The following is a 19,432-nucleotide window of genomic DNA, read 5'->3' as shown; positions in this document are numbered from 1 at the left end:
GGGAGAAACTAAAGAACTAATGAAACCAAGACAGCTTCATGTTTTAGGAAAACTGAAGAAAGTTCATTTCATTGTAAAAATAAATGACAAGGATGCTGATGCCAATCAAAATGTTCTCTAAAAACACAGCTAACACACTGTTTACTGTATGTCAGGGGCCATTTTAAGCCCTTTAGTAACTCATTTAATCCTTACTCCCTGCAGAGAGGAAACTGAGGCGTACAGAGACTGAGTCATTTGTTCTAAGTTGTGCAGATGATAGATACTGAGATTGGGATTCGAGTCTAAGCCCTCTCCCTCAAGAGTCTATGCCTTTAGACAACACCCAACTCTGCTGGATGGCATCACAGACTCAACGAACATGAGTCTGAGCAAGCTCCAGGAGTTGGTGATGGACAGGGAAGCCTGATGTGCTGTAGTCCATGGGGTCACAAAGAGTCAGACATGACTGAGCAACTGAACTAACTCGGTCCTATGTCTAACATATGGAGAGGGAAATGGCAACCCACTCCAGTGTTCTTGCCTGGAGAATCCCAGGAACGGGGTAGCCTGGTGAGCTGCTGTCTATGGGGTCACACGGAGTCGGACACGACTGAAGCGACTTAGCAGCAGCAGCAGCAGAATGCCTAATATGCAAATGTGTATCTGCCCTTCCATATCCAGCCTCATTTGTTCACTTACATAACTAACCTGCCTGGATCCTATAATTATTTGGGTTTGCAACATCTTCTCTAGCCAGCCGCATTGGAGCCTCCAGGGCTACAAGCTGATTGGACAAGGGCAAGGCACCTAAAGGCGAATAACCGATGAGTTCAGCAACCTGGACCTGGCACTACAAGTGGAGCTACGGAGTCCAGAATCCTTCTCCCAGGAGCATGACAGAGTCATCAGAGGTGGCAGTGTTGTTGAGTTGCTAAGTTGTGTCTGACTCTATGACCCCATGGACTGCAATGTGTCAGCCTTCCCTGTCTTTCACTCTTTCCTGGAATTTGCTCAAACTCCATTTGAGTCCAACTCATTGGAGTTTTGTTCAAACTCCAATGTCCATTTGAGTCGAGGATGCCATCCAACCATCTCATCCTCTGTTGCCCCCTTCTCCTCTTGCCCTCAATCTTTCCCAGCATCAGGGTCTTTTCCAATGAGTTGGGTCTTTGCCTCAGGTGGCTAAAGTGTTGGAGTTTCAGCATCAGTCCTTATAATGAATATTCAGGGTTGATTTTCTATAGGATTGACTGGTTTTATCTCCTTGCAGTTCAAGGGACTCTCAAAAGCATCTTCTCTAGCACGACAATTGAATAGCATCAATTCTTCGGTGCTCAGCTTTCTTTATGGTCCAACTCTCACATCCATACATGACCACTGGAGAAAGCACTGCTCTGACTATATGGACCTCTGTCGGCAAAGCGATGTCTCTGCTTTTTAATACTCTGTCTAGGTTTGTCATAGCTTTTCTTCCAAGGAGCATGCATCTTTTAATTTTATGGCTGCAGTCACTGTCCACAGTGACTTTGGAGCCCAAGAAAATAAAATCTGTTATTGTTTCCACGTTTTCCCCTCCTATTTGCCATGAAGTGACAGGACCAGATGCCATGATCCTCATTTTTTGAATGCTGAGTTTTAAGTCAGTCTTTTCACTCTCCTCTTTCACCCTCATCAAGAGGCTTTTTAGTTCCTCAGAGGTGAGGAGCCAGTTAACAGAGGTACAAGCTGAGAAGGTGCCACGTGACACGGGAAAACTGGCCAGTCGAAGCCACATATGTGCGAACGCCAGAAGGAAGCAGAGACTGTGACAGGAAAGGAAGCGGCCTAGCAGAGAGGAGAAATGTGCCACAAATAGAATACGGACACCAGAGAGAACACACAGGCTGTGGAAGGTGCCCAGATGGAAGAGTCGGCCTTAACCAGCTTCTGGTCCCACTGGGGCCAGATTCCAGTGAGACTCCTGCCCTGGGATCCCTACGAGTGCTTGGTTTTCCTTCTCCCTCATGTGAACTCTTATGGAAAGTTCCCCTATGCTCTTGCTAGCTTGAGTATGGCCATGCTCTTTTTAATCTAAATGAACCGAAACAGCACAGAAAATGTGAATATGGAACCATCTGGGCAAAGCAAGCACTCTTAAGTCAAAGTAAGAATTTCCTCCTCCTGAACTATACTCACTTATTAACCCTTTACTTACACCATGAAATAATATCTATGAGGAAAAAAAGCACTATTATTACTTCATGAAAACACAGCATTCATTTCTACCAGTAAAATTCAGGCATAAGCTATTTAAACTACATCGTAACATTCACAATTTCCATTCTACTCTCTACACTGAGGTCAAGTACGGAAATGTTTAGTTAAATATTTACTGGCTGGATGTATTTTTCTCATCATTAAATTGTACACCCAAACCATGGATGGGTTGATAGCACTGTGATTTGCATGATGATCTCTTGTCTCTATCACTACCCTGTGACAGTCTTTTTAAATCACTAATAAAAAACAGCCCACACAGCCAAATGCCTACAGCGTTAGATACAATCACTTCAGCCAGCCTTTTAAGCGACCGAGATTTGTCTTTCTCACTATAAATTTAGTAATGCCCTGTGAACAGCAGAGACCAAAACAAAACAATAGAGAAAACCCTGCATTTAAGACTAAATATAGGGCGGCAAATATTTATTTGTTCAGCAAACATTTACCAAATGCTGTCTGTGCCTGGGACTGGAAGAAACTAGGTTGAAATAGTAAGATCTGCGGCGTGCCCTGGAGCCGATGTCAGTTTAGAGAAAGAGGGAGACCCAGGTGTCTGTGTGCCAAAGACGGGACACAGCACCTAAAAACAGAGTGCTGGGTGTCACAGCCCTGGGGCGCCAAAGTGCTCTGGGAACACAGTGGAGAGAACCAGCTACTCTGCCTGCAGGGCGGAGCAGGGCATCAGAGAGGAGGAGATCCTGGGCATGATTCTTTAAGGACAAGCGGAGGTTCACTGCAGGAGAGAGACACGAGGAGGATGCAGAGCCAGGCGGCCTAGGCAGAGAGAACGGACTGTGAAAAGGCACCCAAATCTCAAGTTCACGGCACGGGCAGGGCTGGGGCGAGGTCACAGACCTCGTAAACACACAGCGGTAGCAGAGGTAATTCATCGAATCAACAACAGTGGAGATAATGACAGTACGGGGGCACTTACTACATGCCGTACACCACTGTGTGTGCTGTATGGGAAGCAACACACGAAACCCATGCCAGAGGAAGTGAAAGCGTCAGTCGCTCAGTCGTGTCCCACTCTTTGCAACCCCATGGACTGTAGCTCGTCGCCAGGCTCCTCTGTCCGTGGAATTCTCCAGGCAGGAATACTGGAGTGGGCTGCCATTCCCTTCTCCAGGCAATCTTCCTGACCCAGGGATTCAACTCAGGTCTATGGCATCGCAGGCAGATTCCTTACTATCTGAACCACCAGGAAAGCCCCAATATGAAACCCACACCACGGAAAGTGTTAGTCACTCAGTCACGTCCAACTCTTTGCGACCCCATGGACTGTAACCCACTAGACTCCTCTGTTCATGGGATTCTCCAGGCAGGAATACTGGAGTGGGTTGCATGCCCTTTTCCAGGGGATCTTCCCCACTCAGGCACTGAACCCAGGTCTCCTTACCGTCCTTATCTCCAAGCAGATTCCTTACCATCTGAGCCACAAGGAAAGCCGCAATATGAAACCCACACCACAAGTCAGTAGCAAAACTCAGCGCATGTCATTTTTATCCCATCAACAGATGAGGAAACTGAGGCAGACTTCCAGGAGCCAGCCCAGGGTCACTCAGCTGGTATGTGGGGCAGTGGGGTTCAACCCAGGCAGGCTGGCTCTAGGGGGTGCTCCTGAACAAGGACATTGTGCTGTTTCTCTGCAGGCCACATGAAGGGGCTTGGGAAAAAGTCTGGGTGGCTTTTAAAGAGGAAACTTCGAAAAGAAAAAGAGTTCTGGAGGCAGGTGAAGGACAGATGGTAAGGGCAGAGACCCAAGGCAGGAAGAATAATTGGGAGGTTAAGGTAATTTAATATCAGGCCCTGAGTTTCACTGTATAAAATGAGTAACTTAATCCAGTAGAATAAAACCAAAGTACAAATCCATTCCTAAGACCTAGGCCAGATGCTGGCACTCAGGGAGGCACTGGATCAGGATCATTCTTGTGGTGGTGACCTTGGGAATCAAGGGTGGCTGTGGATGGCAATCTGAGAGCCAGCAGACATGTGGGCCTTGACGCCATCAGTCGTGGCCAAACGTCCTCTGGGAGGGGTCCTGATCTGCAGGACAAGGGAAGCCAGAGAGCTGCGGATTTCAACAACCTCCTGATTCCCTGACCTCAGAAAGAGGAAGGGTGATGTGGCTCGGTAATGCCTAAAACAGCCAGTCTGGTGAAGGCGGCTCAACACAATCACACTGAAGTTTAAAGCACATGTATGTCTGACATCTGGATAACTCAGCAGAAAAATCAGGCTTCTAATACAAGATGTTTCTGTTGGATTCTGGAAATTCATTTTAACCATTAGAAACAGAGAATGCATGTGTGTGTTGTTTCTGACTTGTCAAAACAGCAGTCTGTTTTCCAACTGCCTCAAATGAAATTTATTAGTGTGGTTAGTTTTCTAATCTTCTCATTTTAGTTCAGCTCCATCAGCACATGTGGCAATGCTTCCTTGGCAAACTTTACCAGAAGGCTGCTAATGCGAGAAAAGATTTACAGGGTACAATATTAATATAGTATTTTGTCTTCAGATTTCATGGGGTTGAGATATAAATCACACTATCCCCTCGGATCCCCATCCTTTATGCAACTCGATAAGAAAGGACTGAGCAAAAGATGTGGAAGCTAAGCCCACACCAGGAACCTCAACTGCAGGCTTTACAGAGAACCCCCAAAAGGAAGTTTCTGAGAACAGTATGCTGACCAGAGGGCTACTGAGCTGTAGTTTTTACTTAAAAACTTTTTAGAGATATATAATTCCAGAATCTCCAGGTGAGAAGGGACTATGAGAGAAACTCATTAATAACATTGGCATGATTAAAGCTATTTGTTCCCAATGGCTTGGCAACAGAATGAATGGCTTGGAGCACTGGGGCCTTGGAGGCTGACAAACCAGAACCGAGGAATCCTCGGTCTGCCCTGCTTTCATGCTGAGTGATCTTGGGGACGTTATCCTTTGAACTCTTAAGTTCCTCGTTAGTAAACCAAGGATGCTAATTACGACTCACTGGTTTATTATGATAATGGTATGAGTAACTGCATATAAAGAGCCAGACACTGTTCACAGCCTAGACTGTGTATTCCGAAAAGGTCACGTTTCTACCTATCTGTTCATGGCATATTCTTGATTCTCCTCTTGCATCTAAGAGGCAATTCATCCTGAAGAGTGCTCCCAGTCAAGAATGAGGAAAGTATGGGAGCACAGAATTAGGGGAGTGTGACGGGAGTAAAATGCTCTTCCCCGTGGCTATGCCCCCAAGCTTAGAAGCACTGACAGCGTCCAGCAGCACCACGTTCTGTAGCAAAAGTGAGGAAGCAGTACAGACATAACACCACATCTTCAGCTACATCTTCAGCTAAAATAAAATGTCTTAGCTAAGAACTTAAACAGTTTTCAATCTCCGATGATGAGCCACTTTTTGCCATGTAATTTCTCTTGAGGGGCAGAAGAGCCAGGTGATTAACAGCATGGAGTCTGAAGCCAGGCTGTTGGGTTTAAATTCTGACTCTTGTTATTTAGTAGCTGTGCAGTCATGATTCAGTTACGCCCACCTCCCTGAACCTCAGTTTCCACATCTGTAGAATGGGGATAAGCACAGTATGTGCACAGGGCAGTCCTGAAGACGAAACAACACACACAAAAACCTCGGAAGTGTATCAGCACACAGTAAGCACTCTAGATGTGTGTTTTGGTTGTTGTTCTTTATGCTCATCATCATCACCATCCCCCCCCTCCTTCAGGGAAAGTGAAAGTGAAGTCCCTCAGTTGTGTCCGACTCTTTGTGACCCCATGGACACCAGGCTCCTCCGTCCATGGGATTTTCTAGGCAAGAGTACTGGAGTGGGTTGCCATTTCCTTCTCCAGGGAACTTCCCAACCCAGGGATCAAACCCAGGTCTCCCACATTGTAGACAGACGCTTTACCATCTGAGCCACCAGGGAAGTCTGGTGTCCTTCAGAGAAACTGGCTCTAAAAGGCTGAGCAGCGTCTCCCCAGTCCCTCACAACGTGGTGCCTGTGCAGTGGCTGAGCTGAATGTGGCCCCACTCCGCCTCTCAAAACAAGGCTCTCTGCCCCTCAACGCTCACTTTTCCCCTGTTCACCCTAGTGGACTTGCTCCTCCAGCTTCCTTCTCTGGTCTACAAAGGCATTTCTTCCAGCCCATTCTGCATGTTTTTCTGAGTGCCAGCTCACACTGGGCTGGCAGGCTGCATGACTGGGCCCTTTCCCACCGCACAAGAAGGGTGGCTGTGCTGGGGTGGGAACCCATGTCTGCCTCTCAAACGGGAGAAGGCACTGGCCGGCAGAGGCGAACTGCAGGTTACAAGCTGGTGAACAAGTGGGAGTCAGGGCCCAGCTGGGGAACGAGGCTCAGAGAAAGCAGTGGGTCAGGGATTGGACTGACAGTCCAACCACTATAACCATCACATGGCGGGTGTACCAACAGATCACTCTGGACAAGACACGGGGGAGCACAGAGGATGCGGGGCCATGATAAGGGAGAAATCTCATCACATCACTTCTGTATCAGCTCGGACAAAAAACAAATTCCAAAGTGACCAGCCCAACCTGGAGAAAGGTAGCTTAGAGCATGTAAGGTGGGGTGGAAGGCAGGTAGGGCACAGACAGGCTGCAGGGCTGGTAGACGATGTTAATGCAGAAAATACTCCTATTGCTGTGGCCGGAGCCACATCCAGTGCCCTTCTGTTATCTAATTTCAACCCCGAGGCGACCCCTCCAAGGTTAAATTCTTAGCCTCCTGACCTCTGCACGGAGGTCCCTCTACTTGCTCCCATCTTCCCAGAGAGCCTGCCTTGCTTTCAACATCAGATTAACCTTTATTCTGGAGCTATCAGCGCCCTGCACACCCTGCCTCACGGCTTTTATTCCTGCTCCTATTTCCATGGCCTTCTCTCTTCACTTGTTCAAGCTTTCTTCCCTCCTCCCTTCCCCTGTGTCTGTCTGTTTTTGATTCATACAGCCCCCAGGCATGAGGCATCCCCCCAACCCCCACCAACTACACTATCCCCTTTCATGGCCCTTCGTGCAATCCAGTTTTCCACCGGCTCTCAGGGTGTCACCCCAAGGTAAGTGTATGGTGTATGGTATAGCAGGGCGCGTGGCAGATATTAAGATTTAAATGCTTGCTTATCTGGGTTAGATGCTTTTGTTCAAAATGTCAAGAATCATCTGCTATTTTAGCTATGGCTCGGGATGGCTTTGGGAGACTGAGTGTTAAAGCACAGAAGGATGATATTGTCATGGTCTAGAAAAGCATGGTTCCTGTGAGTCCTCCTTGGGAACTTCCTAGAAGATCATTGGGAAGAAGAACCATATACCTTTTTTCCCCGAGTTTTTCACTCTGGTATATAGCAACTTTTGGGGTCCTGGTTATCTTTTTTTCTATCTAAACTTCCTGGGTGCTGAGATTTTGTCTATTGCCTTTGTCATTGCCCTCAGCAATGGCAATGAAAAGTGAAAGTTTTAGTTGCTCAGTCTTGTCCGACTCTTAAGGACCCCATGGACTGTAGCCTGCCAGGCTCCTCTGACAACGGAATTCTTCAGGCAAGAATACTGGAGTGGGTAGCCATTCCCTTCTCCAGGAGATCTTTCCAACTCAAGGATCGAACCTGGGTTTCCTGCATCGCAGGCAGATTCTTTACCATCTGAGCCACCAGGGAAGCCCTAGTAAAGGCCGTAGCTAGCTATAAATGATCATCCTTGAGGCCTGGAACTAATTTGTTCGCTAATTAATCTTTTCTTCGCCAGGCTCTGCCTAGTTTCCTCTTTCCCAATTTTCTAAGCTCCTCACTGTTCTCCATCAGGCCCTCTCCAGCCTCTGACGATCCACTCCCATCCACCCCAGTTGCGAGTTGCCATCACCTCAGTTTCCCCTTTGAAAGCTCTGTGCTCATGGTAGACTTCTGGAGATTTGATTACCCAGCTCAGGAACTGTCCAAGCTTTCTGTTCATTTTTGTTTGATTTCCTACAACCAAATATCTGCTTTTTGATCTAGTCACAACTTATCACCCTAAATGAAAACGTGCAGAAACTGGCCAAGAAAATAAGGAGCAGAACAAGCCATTCTGCACTCATGAGAAGTGCTGGTAGACACGGATGGACACTATGACTCAGCACAGTGCACAGATTCACTGTGGTTTGTGCCAAGACGCCTGCCTTCTTGTAGGACCTCCAATTGCTTTATTTTGGTGTTGGGATTTTTGGACTTATTTTTATCCACAAGGATTAAAGAAGGGATCCCACTGTGGATCCATATAATTTGGAGCCTCCCCTCTATAGAACCACAAGCCACACCCAGGAGACCTAGCTTAAACTAGCTGTCCAACAACACCTCCTTCTAGAATGCAAGCATATCAAAAACTTCCTGAGATATCACCACAACATCCTCTAGATGTCACCTTGAGAACATTCCAGGATGGAAGATGACTGCTTTTGCAGCACACAGACAACCTGAAATAGATACATTTAAAACTCTGCAAGCCTGGTCCATGGGCTGATTAAAAAACATCCTCTTTTTTTTTTTTTTTTTCCCTTGCTAATTGCCTTAAAGACTAAGTAGTATTCCAAATTAAGTTTAAATCATAAAATTATCTAATTTCCTTTTCTGGCAGATTTTCCTCTTTTCCCCGGCAAAAGCAGAAGTAAAAACTAAAACCTTCCTTTAAGAAGTATTTTTCCTAAATCCATCCTTTTCCCCATGGTCTTCCCGCCCCAAAACATTTTCCAATTTCTAAGGGTACTCATCTCATTACTTGAAGCATCTGAGGGAGGAGAGTGTGGCAAAAATTTAAAGGCAGAAATTAGTTATCCCTGGAACGTTAAGAGCATTTAATTATGGATGATCACCCAATCAATCGTTTCTCTTTAATAAGCCAAGTCTACAGCCGGCCAATAACTGATTCATCTGGTCATGCGGTTCATTCAAATCAAATGAGCTGTCAGGTAATTCATTAAGGATTTTAAACACCTCGGTGCATTAAATCAATCTGCAGACTGGGGAGGAAACAGAGGAAGACTTTTACAAGTGACTTCAGGGAGATGTGGATTATCTTGGGTGTTATTTCCTGTGATACAGATACACTTAGCCTAGGGGGCCTGAATTTCAAAAAACACAGGCCTAGAAAAATCAATTAATTTTCCTGTAAAGAAAAGTAAAGTAGTCTGTATTACAGAGAATGGTTGCAGGGTCAGTCTCATAGGATTTCTAAGGGGATCTTTTGTAACCACCAAACTTACCCAAAGTTAAGAGACTCTGATGGACAAAGAAGCCGGGAAGTGCACAGAAATATGGGGAGAGGACCTCACCAACTCACAACACTAGAAGCCCTTGGACTCAGCATCCATGGAGGACAACACGAACAGTCCCCAGAGCTGCGTTATCAGTAGCCTCCCTGATTATGATCGGATAACTTCCAGGACCGTGAGCCATGCTGGCAACTGCCAGAGAAAGCACAGAGGAAAACAACTCGTGCTGAAAGCGTTCTTTAAAAATAACAATCACTTGTGGAGTTCCATGAGAACTACTTCTAAATACAAAACAGCTCCCTTTAGAATCCTGTGTTCTCACTGTAAGAAGGAAAAAGAGAGAGATGCTATATACTTTTTCTCCAAATATACACAAAGCTAATTTTAAAATAGGGGAGAGAACTTACTTCTGCAATATCCCCAAATTATCCTCCTCAGGAAATATTAGCAATTATATATGTCCTGATGCAGAAAAATTACATGTTAAGCAAAATTCCACAATAGGAAAAAATAGGCTCAATATTTTGAAACATGTTTATAAATTAGAGATGTACTCTGCCACCTTTTCAAGTATTGCTAGGTAGAGTGTGCACAGGAGCATTTCTAAATTCTCAGAATTAAAATTTAACTGTTTTCCCCTGGAATATTAAATTTTTAAACAATCAAATTACATTGAATAGGAAATTTATAGTCAAAGAATCACATGTGGGTGATTATAGCTTGACTTTGTATACAAAAGTTAGAATACGGATTCTCAGAAATAGTTGGGGTTTTTCTGTTTCTATTACCATTTTTTTGCTGGTAATGACAGTTTCCCATTTTCATCTGATCCGTCTCTTATTCAATGATAAGCATTTGCAAATATGCAGTTACATCTAATTATTAATCAATGATTATGTGCAAGGCACAAAAGGGAATTAGTCCCCAGCCAATCAAGAATAGGAATAATTCATTTATGAAGATTATAAACACTTTTTCAAAAACACTGCCAATCACCTCTTTGCTCTCAAGATCCAAATTACAAAACAGAAACTAAAAAAGTTTTACAGTACATCTTTTGTTCTAAAATTATCAACTAGAAGAGGTAAGAAGTCAGGGAGAAATGAACATAGGTGACTCCCAGCATTCCTCATCTTGTATTCACACTCTACTCATCACTTCTGACAAGAGCACCCCTTAGGGATCAGACACCCCACACAGGTTAGGTAAATGGCTCTTTCTAACCAGGAAAACGAGGAGGAGTCGCCTCTTTGGTGTTCAAAGGGAGTCTCCATGTCTATCTAGTAGGCGGACACAGCCCCCTTCCCTGAGGAGTTAAAACCAGTTCCTCCAGTCTCTCCGATGTAACTGAAACAGCATGAGGTTTATGGGATGGCCCAGAGCATCTCAGAACTCAGGTACACTTCAAGCTGTTTTGTCCATGGGGTCAAAAGGACAGGTCAAGGAAGGAATTCCAGGTGCTACCAAGAATCAGGAGCCACCAGGTGTGGTCAGCGAGGAAAGAGAAGGGACTCAAAATTCAAGTGAACCAGGTCAACACGTTAAGGGCATTCACAGGACAGAAATTATTTCCTCACAATTCTAAGGCACCCTTGACGTTTAACCCAGTACCAAGGGAAGCCCACAGACTAGCGTTGTCCAGCTTGAGGTTCAAAACTGTCCCCGCAGAAAACAACCCATGTGAACAGGTAAAGTGGTCGCCTTTGCTTGAATCACTCAGTGCAAAGCAGGAACTGCGACATTAACCTTGTACTACTTGGGGGGACTTTTCATTTGCAAGGCTTGTTGTCACTAGGAGGGGGAAGTATTTCAGATGGAAGGCAGTGACCCTGTAGGGGTCATCATCAATCACCTGGGGTCAAAGACCTTCCCAATTGTGAGAAGAGGCAGGGGGTGAGGGAAAGAGGGCAGAGAAAGATCAAAAGGCCTTTGATGGAGGTTATCTACCTGCACCAAAGAACCTGCAAAACGGAGCTTCTCTGGAGTTTGAAACCCCCTCATTTCTAAGGTGAGAGATTTTAAGAGGGGTCTTTGTTGTTGATTTTTTTTTTTTTTTAACTTGGGTGCTTAAGAAGAAGACTGAAGTCAGCAGATGGCAGAAGAGGCCTAGCGGCACAGGCTTACACAGCTGCCAGTTTCCGGGTCTGTCTCTGAAAGTATTAAATACCATTTTCTTCTTCGAGAGCAAGTACTGGTTGGGTAAGGGAGGGACCGCCCCCCCTACCCCCCCCCCCACACACACCTTGCATCTGCCAAACGGCAACGTGGCTCCGCTGGAACTGTCTCACAACACTGGATTTTAGCTGAGGCAGATACCTTTACTTCTTTTCTCTTTATGCAAAGCAATCACAGACGGAGGGGCTGGGAAGTTAAGTCATGGCTTTTAGGCCAGTGGTCAAGCAGTCAGTGTCTGTGGGGTCCTTTGTGATGATCCTTTTGATCACATACTTCTTGTTACTTTTCTTGTTGCTTAAATGAGCCTCAGATGTTGAAAGGAACAGCTGGATAGAGGAGGAGTACCTGGCTAGAGTGGCATGTGAATCAACTCCGCTGGGGACAGAGTCTGAGGAAGGGAAAGTGGCAGCTTTAACTCAGAAAAAGACACTGAATGATGGCCCAGGGGCTAAGACTCCGGGGTCCCAGCGCAGGGGGTCCCGGTTGGATCCCACATGCCACAACTAAGCCCAGGCACAGCCAAGTGAATAAACAAATATTTGAGGTGTGGGGGGGTGGCACTTCCCAGGTGGTGCTAGTGGTAAAGAACTTGCCTGCTGAAGCAGGAGACAAAAAAGACGCAGGTTTGATCCCTGAGTCAGGAAGCTCCCGTGGAGAAGGGCACAACAACCCATTCCAGTGTTCTTGCCTGGAGAACCCCAAGGACAGATGAGCCTGGTAGGCTACAGTCCATAGGGTCACAAAGAGTAGGACACACGATTGAAGTGACTGAGCACACACACTGCAGGTCCAGGGGTTAAGAACCCACCTTCCAATGTAGGGGATGCAGGTTCGATCCCTGGTCAGGGAACTAAGATCCCACGCGTTTAAGGGCAACTAAGCCTGAATGCTACAACTAGAGAGCCTACACTCTATAATGAAAAATTTTTAATATAAAAAAAAAAAATACAGTGAAGGAAGGAGGGCTGCACTGAACCCCTGGTTAGAGGCTTGATGGACGATTTTGTGGAATATTCAAGGAGAATCATTGTCCCAAGTAAGCTCTGTCCTATCCCCCAGCTGCCTTTCCCTGTTAACTGGTGAGTAGAGTTATTTCAAGAACACAAACAATATGAGTCTTTTAAAAACTTACTGGACATGTTTATAAAAATAATTATTTTTAAGAAACAAAACATACTGCAGAGCAATATAAATGGCTTTCAGATTATGGGCTGTTTTGATTCGCCATGCCCTAGAGCCTCCAGCCTACACCCATCAGCATGGATAATTGAGAATCTGCTGTATTTCCATTTTAACACAGTCTCTCTAATACATTTCAGGCATTCAGATGGAAAAACCAAACCTCTGACTACTATTTTACCTTTCATGAATTTAGCACATGGCACTAACCTCTATACAGTCCAAAGAAGCCTTCATAGCGCAGCACTTTCTTAAAACAGTCAAAGCTGTTTTTATACATAAGCTCTCCTACGAAAGAGCCGGTTGATCGTTGGTTCTGCATTCGAGTTTTTACCAGATCAATAGGATACACCGCAGTGGCTCCAACAGCTACAATCAAATAATACCAATAATTCAGAAGAAATTAAGGTCACAGGAAAGAAGGAGGTGGTCAAAGATAAGATTGCTGAAATAAAGAAACTGTGCACATGTAAATTTTAAAATGAACTTTCTACATCCTTAATAAACCACAGTGGCTTTCACTCAAGGGTCTCCTGATAAAAGGATACCACTGAGTTCAAATTTTAAAAAGCAGATCACTACAGCCTAGCCTCATTACTAACCAATATCTAGAAGCCCATCTGCAGACAGATGTGAAGAAAAAGTTACTTCTAAGTCCCTGATCAAATGCAGGGTACGAAGAAAAATTTCCCTTTGCTATTACCCCATCACATAGATACAGATTTGGTAACTAGCTTGGGAAAAGACCAGAGAAGGTTTTTTCCTTCGATATTTCAAAGTGGAAAAAAAATCAGAGGAAAAAGAAGAATAACAATGAACAATTTGCACTCATCCATGACTCACCTCCAGCAATAGAACCGAGACCAAACCTGTAGGCTGACTCTGCAATCTGCAGGAGAATTGGTCGAGATGAATCAACTGATGCCTTCTTCTTTGCGTACACAGGAATTGCAGAGTGGGAAGACAGGAGACGGAAAGGAAATAAAAAAAAAATGAGCATGTTATTTTATTTTTAAATTACAACTGCATTCTTAAACTCACGATACGGCTAAAATGTCAAAGAGGAAGAAGGTATGGTTAGATTTTTGTAAATTCAATAAAAAGTAATTATTGCCGTCAATTTTTAAAATCAAGTTTAAATGAAAGACACTACTGTGTCCCCCAAAATGTTATGAATATGAACTCATCTTCAAATGTTCAATCCTCATTAGTGATCAAAGAGAAATAAATTTAAAACCATTAATGAAACATCATTCTTCAACAAATTGTCAAACTGGTAAGTTTGGGGAGTTTTGTCTGTTTTTAATGGCATGCCCAACCTGGCAGAAGATGACAAAAAACAGGGCTTCTCAAATCTGCCATTTAATCAAGTATACACTGAAGGGAAATTTGGCAATACACACTCAACGCTTAAAATGTACAAATGCTTAAATTGACCCTGCAATTCTACTTCTAAAAAGTTAGGCTAGAAAATAATCATCTATATAAACAAGGATCAAGCCACAATAATAATAAAAAGCAGTACTGTTTTAAAAAAAAAATTTAAAAAGCAGTACCATTTTAAGAGCAAAACCTCTGAGAATACCCAAAGGTCCAATAACAGAGGACTGGTTAAAAATAATGCTATAGCTCTAAAACAAAATTGCATGCCATTAAAAAACAATACTGTGAAAAATATTCAATGCTCAGAAAAAGTGTGCATCCAGGATTATAAAGAAAAAGCAGGCTAAAACCAATATGGTGCGTAGACAGGTATTTATTATCTATTTCTGTCTACCTTTTAAACTGCTTGAAATGTTTCATGATTATCTTTTAAAACCAGTGTTGAAGACTGTGTGTGAATATGCTGTGCTTTTCATTAAAATTATTTTGGTGTATATATGCATATGAAAATAACACTAGTGTGCCAGCTGCCACATCACCCAGAGATACTCAATTATTTATAGTGGCTACTACTAAGTGGTTATATTACAGGTGATTTGATATTTTCTCTTTTTTGTCCATCTCTTCTAAATTCATACTTCGGGCCAGTCAGTTACTGTATTATTATTAGTGTTCTTTTGACCTACTATTCTTATGGTGTTTTTGATGTCAGAAAGTTTTAGAGTATTTCACGCCTCTGTCTACATAAATAAAACAGTAATTTTATGTCACACAGAGCTGTCACATGAGGGTGGCATATAGTTAGTGCTTAATAAATACCTGTTGAGTGAATAAATACATTCAATAAAATTTGTTTTTTCATAAGCCATGATAATTAAGATTGGTGAACAATGAAAATAATTACCCACCCCAACTATCAACCCACTGAATTTTAGCTGCTGTTAGTGGAGCACAATTCTAATACAATGAGATAATTTGGAATCTCCTTCAAAATGAACTGAAAATAGCTTTATGCAGCAATATGCATTTTTAAGAAAGTAAAACATTTCTTCTGCAAATGCCATGGGTGCTTCCAAGGGTATCCCCATAAAGATGGATGACTTCCATCTATACCTGTTATGCACAGTAACTTCATTTTGACAGATGCGCCGGTAAGAAAGGCACTGCTTTATGTACACAGATATAAGCTGGCAATACGAAAAAAGGTTCTGGCATCAAAACAGTGAGTGAAAATACTTTGCAAACAATGGGTTGATACCTACCACTAACACTAATTCATCTAAAGACAGACAAAACCCCAGACTTTCAGATAACTTTTCTGAAGCTAGAAATGTACCATCCTCACAAAACGAATACTAGAAAGATTCCTCTTCCCACACTCCTCTCTAGCGGAGAAGAGTTAGCCCCCTAGCCTGGCAGGCGGGTGACCTCTGTTGCTTGCATCTGCCAATGTTGTCAGGCCCGCCAGGGTTCACATAAGTAAAGAATATTCCAGGCAAGGCCCCAGTGAATTGCTCTGAACCTCCAAGCAGCAGCCAATCATTTCCTGCTGTAAACCTCATCAGTCTCATCGAACCCTTTCATGGACAGGATCAATAAGCACCCCCCATCAGAAACTTGCTAAAGCTGCAGAGGGCATAGAGGAGAAATTGTGGGGTACCACTGTCACAGGAGAACAGAAGGAATCTTTTTTTTTTTGTAATTCTCTGCTTTTTCTTAATCCCCCAATTTCTACAGGAGCTAGTAGCACAGAGGCAAAGAGATAATCAACTGGTAAGTGGTGTTTAAAAATCATAGGGAGGGGAGAGCGGGGCTGTGTCCCCCTCTCCATGTGATTCCACATTCCTCTCTCTTGCACTCGGGGAAATCGGCTTCCTCTTTTAACAGCGACCAGCTGGTTTTCCAGAGGTGCCTAGCGAGGGTTTGCTGAGCGCACGCCCACCACGCTGCACACAGACCCCGCCGCTGCCATCGGGTGGGAAAGAGCTGAAAGGAGGGCGTCCTGGCTCCAGGCCTGCCCGTCCTAAAAATGCAGCCCGCATCAACCCATTGTGGTCAAACTGGCGTCTCAGTACAGACCCGGAGCTCCCAGCCAAAAACTGTTAAGTCTCACAGGATTCAGAGATGGCTTTGCCTTAAAGGAGGTATTTTTCTGAAACGACGACGCTCGTCTATGAGGGGATTTATTTTACAAACATCGTGGAAGCACAACAGACGCTCTGAAGGCTTTTATTCTCTAATCCCAATCTATAGAAAGTCGAGCAAGAGTTAAGCGTAAGGAGGTCCCAAGTCTTAGGTTTCTGACTCCCACAACTTCAAGAGATTGGTTTCTGTTAACCATAAAATAAAATTTAGCATTCCTCAAATTGTTTCCACATAACTTATGAATCCTTTCACAAAGAAAATAGGTCTAAAAGCCTTCAAACTATGACTCCAGACTAAACAAAATTATCTCATTTTGATATTCAGAAAAACGGCAGGCATGGCAGTCAGGCGGTGCCCTGATGGAGCTCCTCTCTTCGAGGCAGAGCCGGCCCTCGTCTCTCGACATGATGCTGGGACGTGACACCCAAAGCAGTCTGTGGCCCCAGCTCTGCCAGCCTGAGGCTGAGGGAAGGAGGAAAGATCTTCCTCCTCTTTGGGGAGGGTGAGGCTTCCCATGCAGCTAAGAAATCACCCCATCTTCTGCAGAACAGAGCAAATGCCAGTTATCTGCTACTTAGAACATTTCTAAGTAAGTACTCTTTCCAGCCTTTTGAAATGGTCTGGTTTTCTTTTTTGTTGCAAAACAGAGAAACAGTAGGTCAGGAACCAGTGCTGAAAAGGCAACTGCAAGTGAAAAGGGGCTGTGGGGCCTTATCAAGGCAACACCAGGAAGCATGTGTGACCCTTCTGCCCACCTGCCTCTGGGCTTCAGCCAAGTTGAAGGGCAGAGTCCCCTCCTCCAGAGGAGCAATCCGTTCGATGTCGGCCAAGGTCATGCGTCTAGAAAGAAAAGCAAACGTAAGCAACAACAAAACAAACTAAAATTTAAGGTATGGAATTGTGAAATGTTCCTCTTCTCGTTTCCCACCTTTCAGAGTCATCTTTAATTTGGTTTCTTTTTCTCCAGGATTGCTGCCCTCCCCCTACTCCCACCTCCCAACCTCCCTTTATTAAGCTAATTAAAAGAAAAAAAGGCCAACTTACCCCCGTGGCTCATATAAATCTGCTAACTGAAACAAGATGTCAACTTCCATGGGTGTAACCTGACCAAATTTCTGAGCTGCCAGAACAAACTCCTCTGTATGGAAAAAGAGTTAAAAGGGAAAGATTCAAGAAGGAATAGCCACTAAATGCAGCATTAACTCAAGGCACTGGAATGAGCGAACATCACCAAACTTTATTATTAACAGTCACAGAATTCAAGTCAATCCAAATGGGGTAAGAACTCTTTCATTCATCTGGAAAGAGTGTGCAGAATGCTTGCTCGAATAGTGACTTTAAAAGGTTGGTGTCACCTGAAGGCTTTGAATAAATGACACAGGAAGCCATTCAGATTGTAAGTCAGGGAAAACCAGGAAGGAGATATGGAATTCCATACACATAGGTCCCAGGATATAATATTAATGAAGCTGTGGAATTCCAAAGGGAATTCTTGTTTTTTTAAAAAAAAAAATCCCATTAAAATGCTGATATCTTGATCAAAGATTATCGATCAGCACACACTGTCAGCAGTATAATTTTAAGAATTCCTTGTGTACTTTCGAAGGTCATTTGAGAGGATGTCAATTCAGTTTAGGTTTCATTAAGATTTGAAAATATTTAAGAAACTTTGGGGGCTTCCCAGATGGCACTCGTGATAAAGAACCCGCTTACCAATGCAGGCAACCTCAAGAGACATGGCTTTGATCCCTGGGTAGGAAGGATCCCCTGGAGGAGGAAACAGCAACCCACTCCAGTATTCCTGCCTGGAGAATCCCATGGACAGAGGAGCCTGGTGGGCTATGGCCCATAGCATTACAGAGTGGGACACGACTGAAGAGGCTTAGCGCACACACGAGAAACTTTACATGGGTCCCTCATTCAAAGACAGCCTTGGATTTATTTAAAATGTGCTGAAAATTGTTTCATTTGTTTCAGAGTGGAAAACACACAAGTACCAAATGGTTAATATGTGTCAATGAGACAGAAAACTAGGGACAGAAAACTCTGTAACATGAACTTTTGGTTGTCTTCTTCCCTCTAATACTACTTCACCAAGACACTTGCAGGCAAGAATCCAGATTTAGTTGCACTCACCCTTAGTCACCTCTACATCTTTCCTGTTGCCAGCCAGAGTGCTGTAGATCTTTCTAATGAGTTCCATGTTGTTCAGGAGCGAGTTAAATCCATTAAAATAGGAGAAACTAACTTGATGGGATGTGGTACCTCCAGCAGCCTCAAGTAAGTTGAAAATAAGAGGGGGGGAGAAGAAAAATAAACAAAGGATTTATAGAATGAAGAAGATTCAGAAGTACGTATATCAAATGCTAGTTTTGGAAGTAATCAAAAAAGCATGTATAGCAAAAAGTGGCCAGAAGTATTTTTCTTTCATATTAAAAGAAAAAAAAAAGCTATAAATGATTTTTAGAAGTAACTGCAACTAATCATGACCAGAACTTGTACTCTCCACACACAGGTCCTAGAAAACTAAATAAATACACATGTAGGATTATAACAACAGGACCAGTAGTAATTTACAGAGTTCAAATTTCCATTGGAAATGTTTTATAAGTTTGTTTATTTCATCTAATGAGCAATTCTTAAAAGCTTAGACATGCAAAACTGTATTATACACATGCCCACATGTGTATACTTATGCATGCAAAACTATTATACCAACACAACATGCTATGAGAAGTGGTTAATCTAACATTAATATTATGATTTGTCAAGTTACTTATAAGTAGTAATAAATAATCATTTAAGTACATACTTTGTATTGGTCGGATTTCCAGCAAACAAGCACATTATGATAAAATTATGAGATGTCATATGCTTTGATGGGGGTTAAGACTGGCCAGGACTCTTGATAATCAGAATTTGTAAGAAACCATATTTCTTCACAGGGATAAGGGAAACAGACAGCATGTCCATTATAAATGGAACTTCAGTTTGGGGTTTCAAATTCTATCCTTCCCTAACAAGGCAAAATATTTTTATTAGGAAAGCACTTCTT

At 43.5% G+C, this 19,432-nt stretch overlaps 1 protein-coding gene across 3 annotated transcripts in view; it reads right to left on the bottom strand.

Annotated features, from left to right (window-relative positions):
• Positions 1-19,432, bottom strand: part of SLC25A13 (solute carrier family 25 member 13) — a 231,539-nt gene that overhangs the window by 71,493 nt on the left and 140,614 nt on the right. For 2 of the 3 annotated variants that reach the window (XM_070369817.1, XM_070369819.1), the window contains 5 exons: positions 18,514-18,652; positions 17,422-17,515; positions 17,133-17,217; positions 13,693-13,780; positions 13,060-13,218 (listed from right to left, as the gene is read on the bottom strand). In XM_070369817.1, the coding sequence (XP_070225918.1) occupies positions 13,060-13,218; positions 13,693-13,780; positions 17,133-17,217; positions 17,422-17,515; positions 18,514-18,652 (565 nt within the window). The remainder of the gene's footprint in view (positions 1-13,059; positions 13,219-13,692; positions 13,781-17,132; positions 17,218-17,421; positions 17,516-18,513; positions 18,653-19,432) is intronic. The other variant, XM_070369818.1, reaches the window with a different exon arrangement.

Source organism: Bos mutus, chromosome 4 (assembly GCF_027580195.1).
Source record: "Bos mutus isolate GX-2022 chromosome 4, NWIPB_WYAK_1.1, whole genome shotgun sequence".
Classification (NCBI taxonomy): domain Eukaryota; kingdom Metazoa; phylum Chordata; class Mammalia; order Artiodactyla; family Bovidae; genus Bos; species Bos mutus.
Note: the sequence above shows the minus strand (reverse complement) of the source record. Positions and strands in the feature narration are given on the sequence as shown.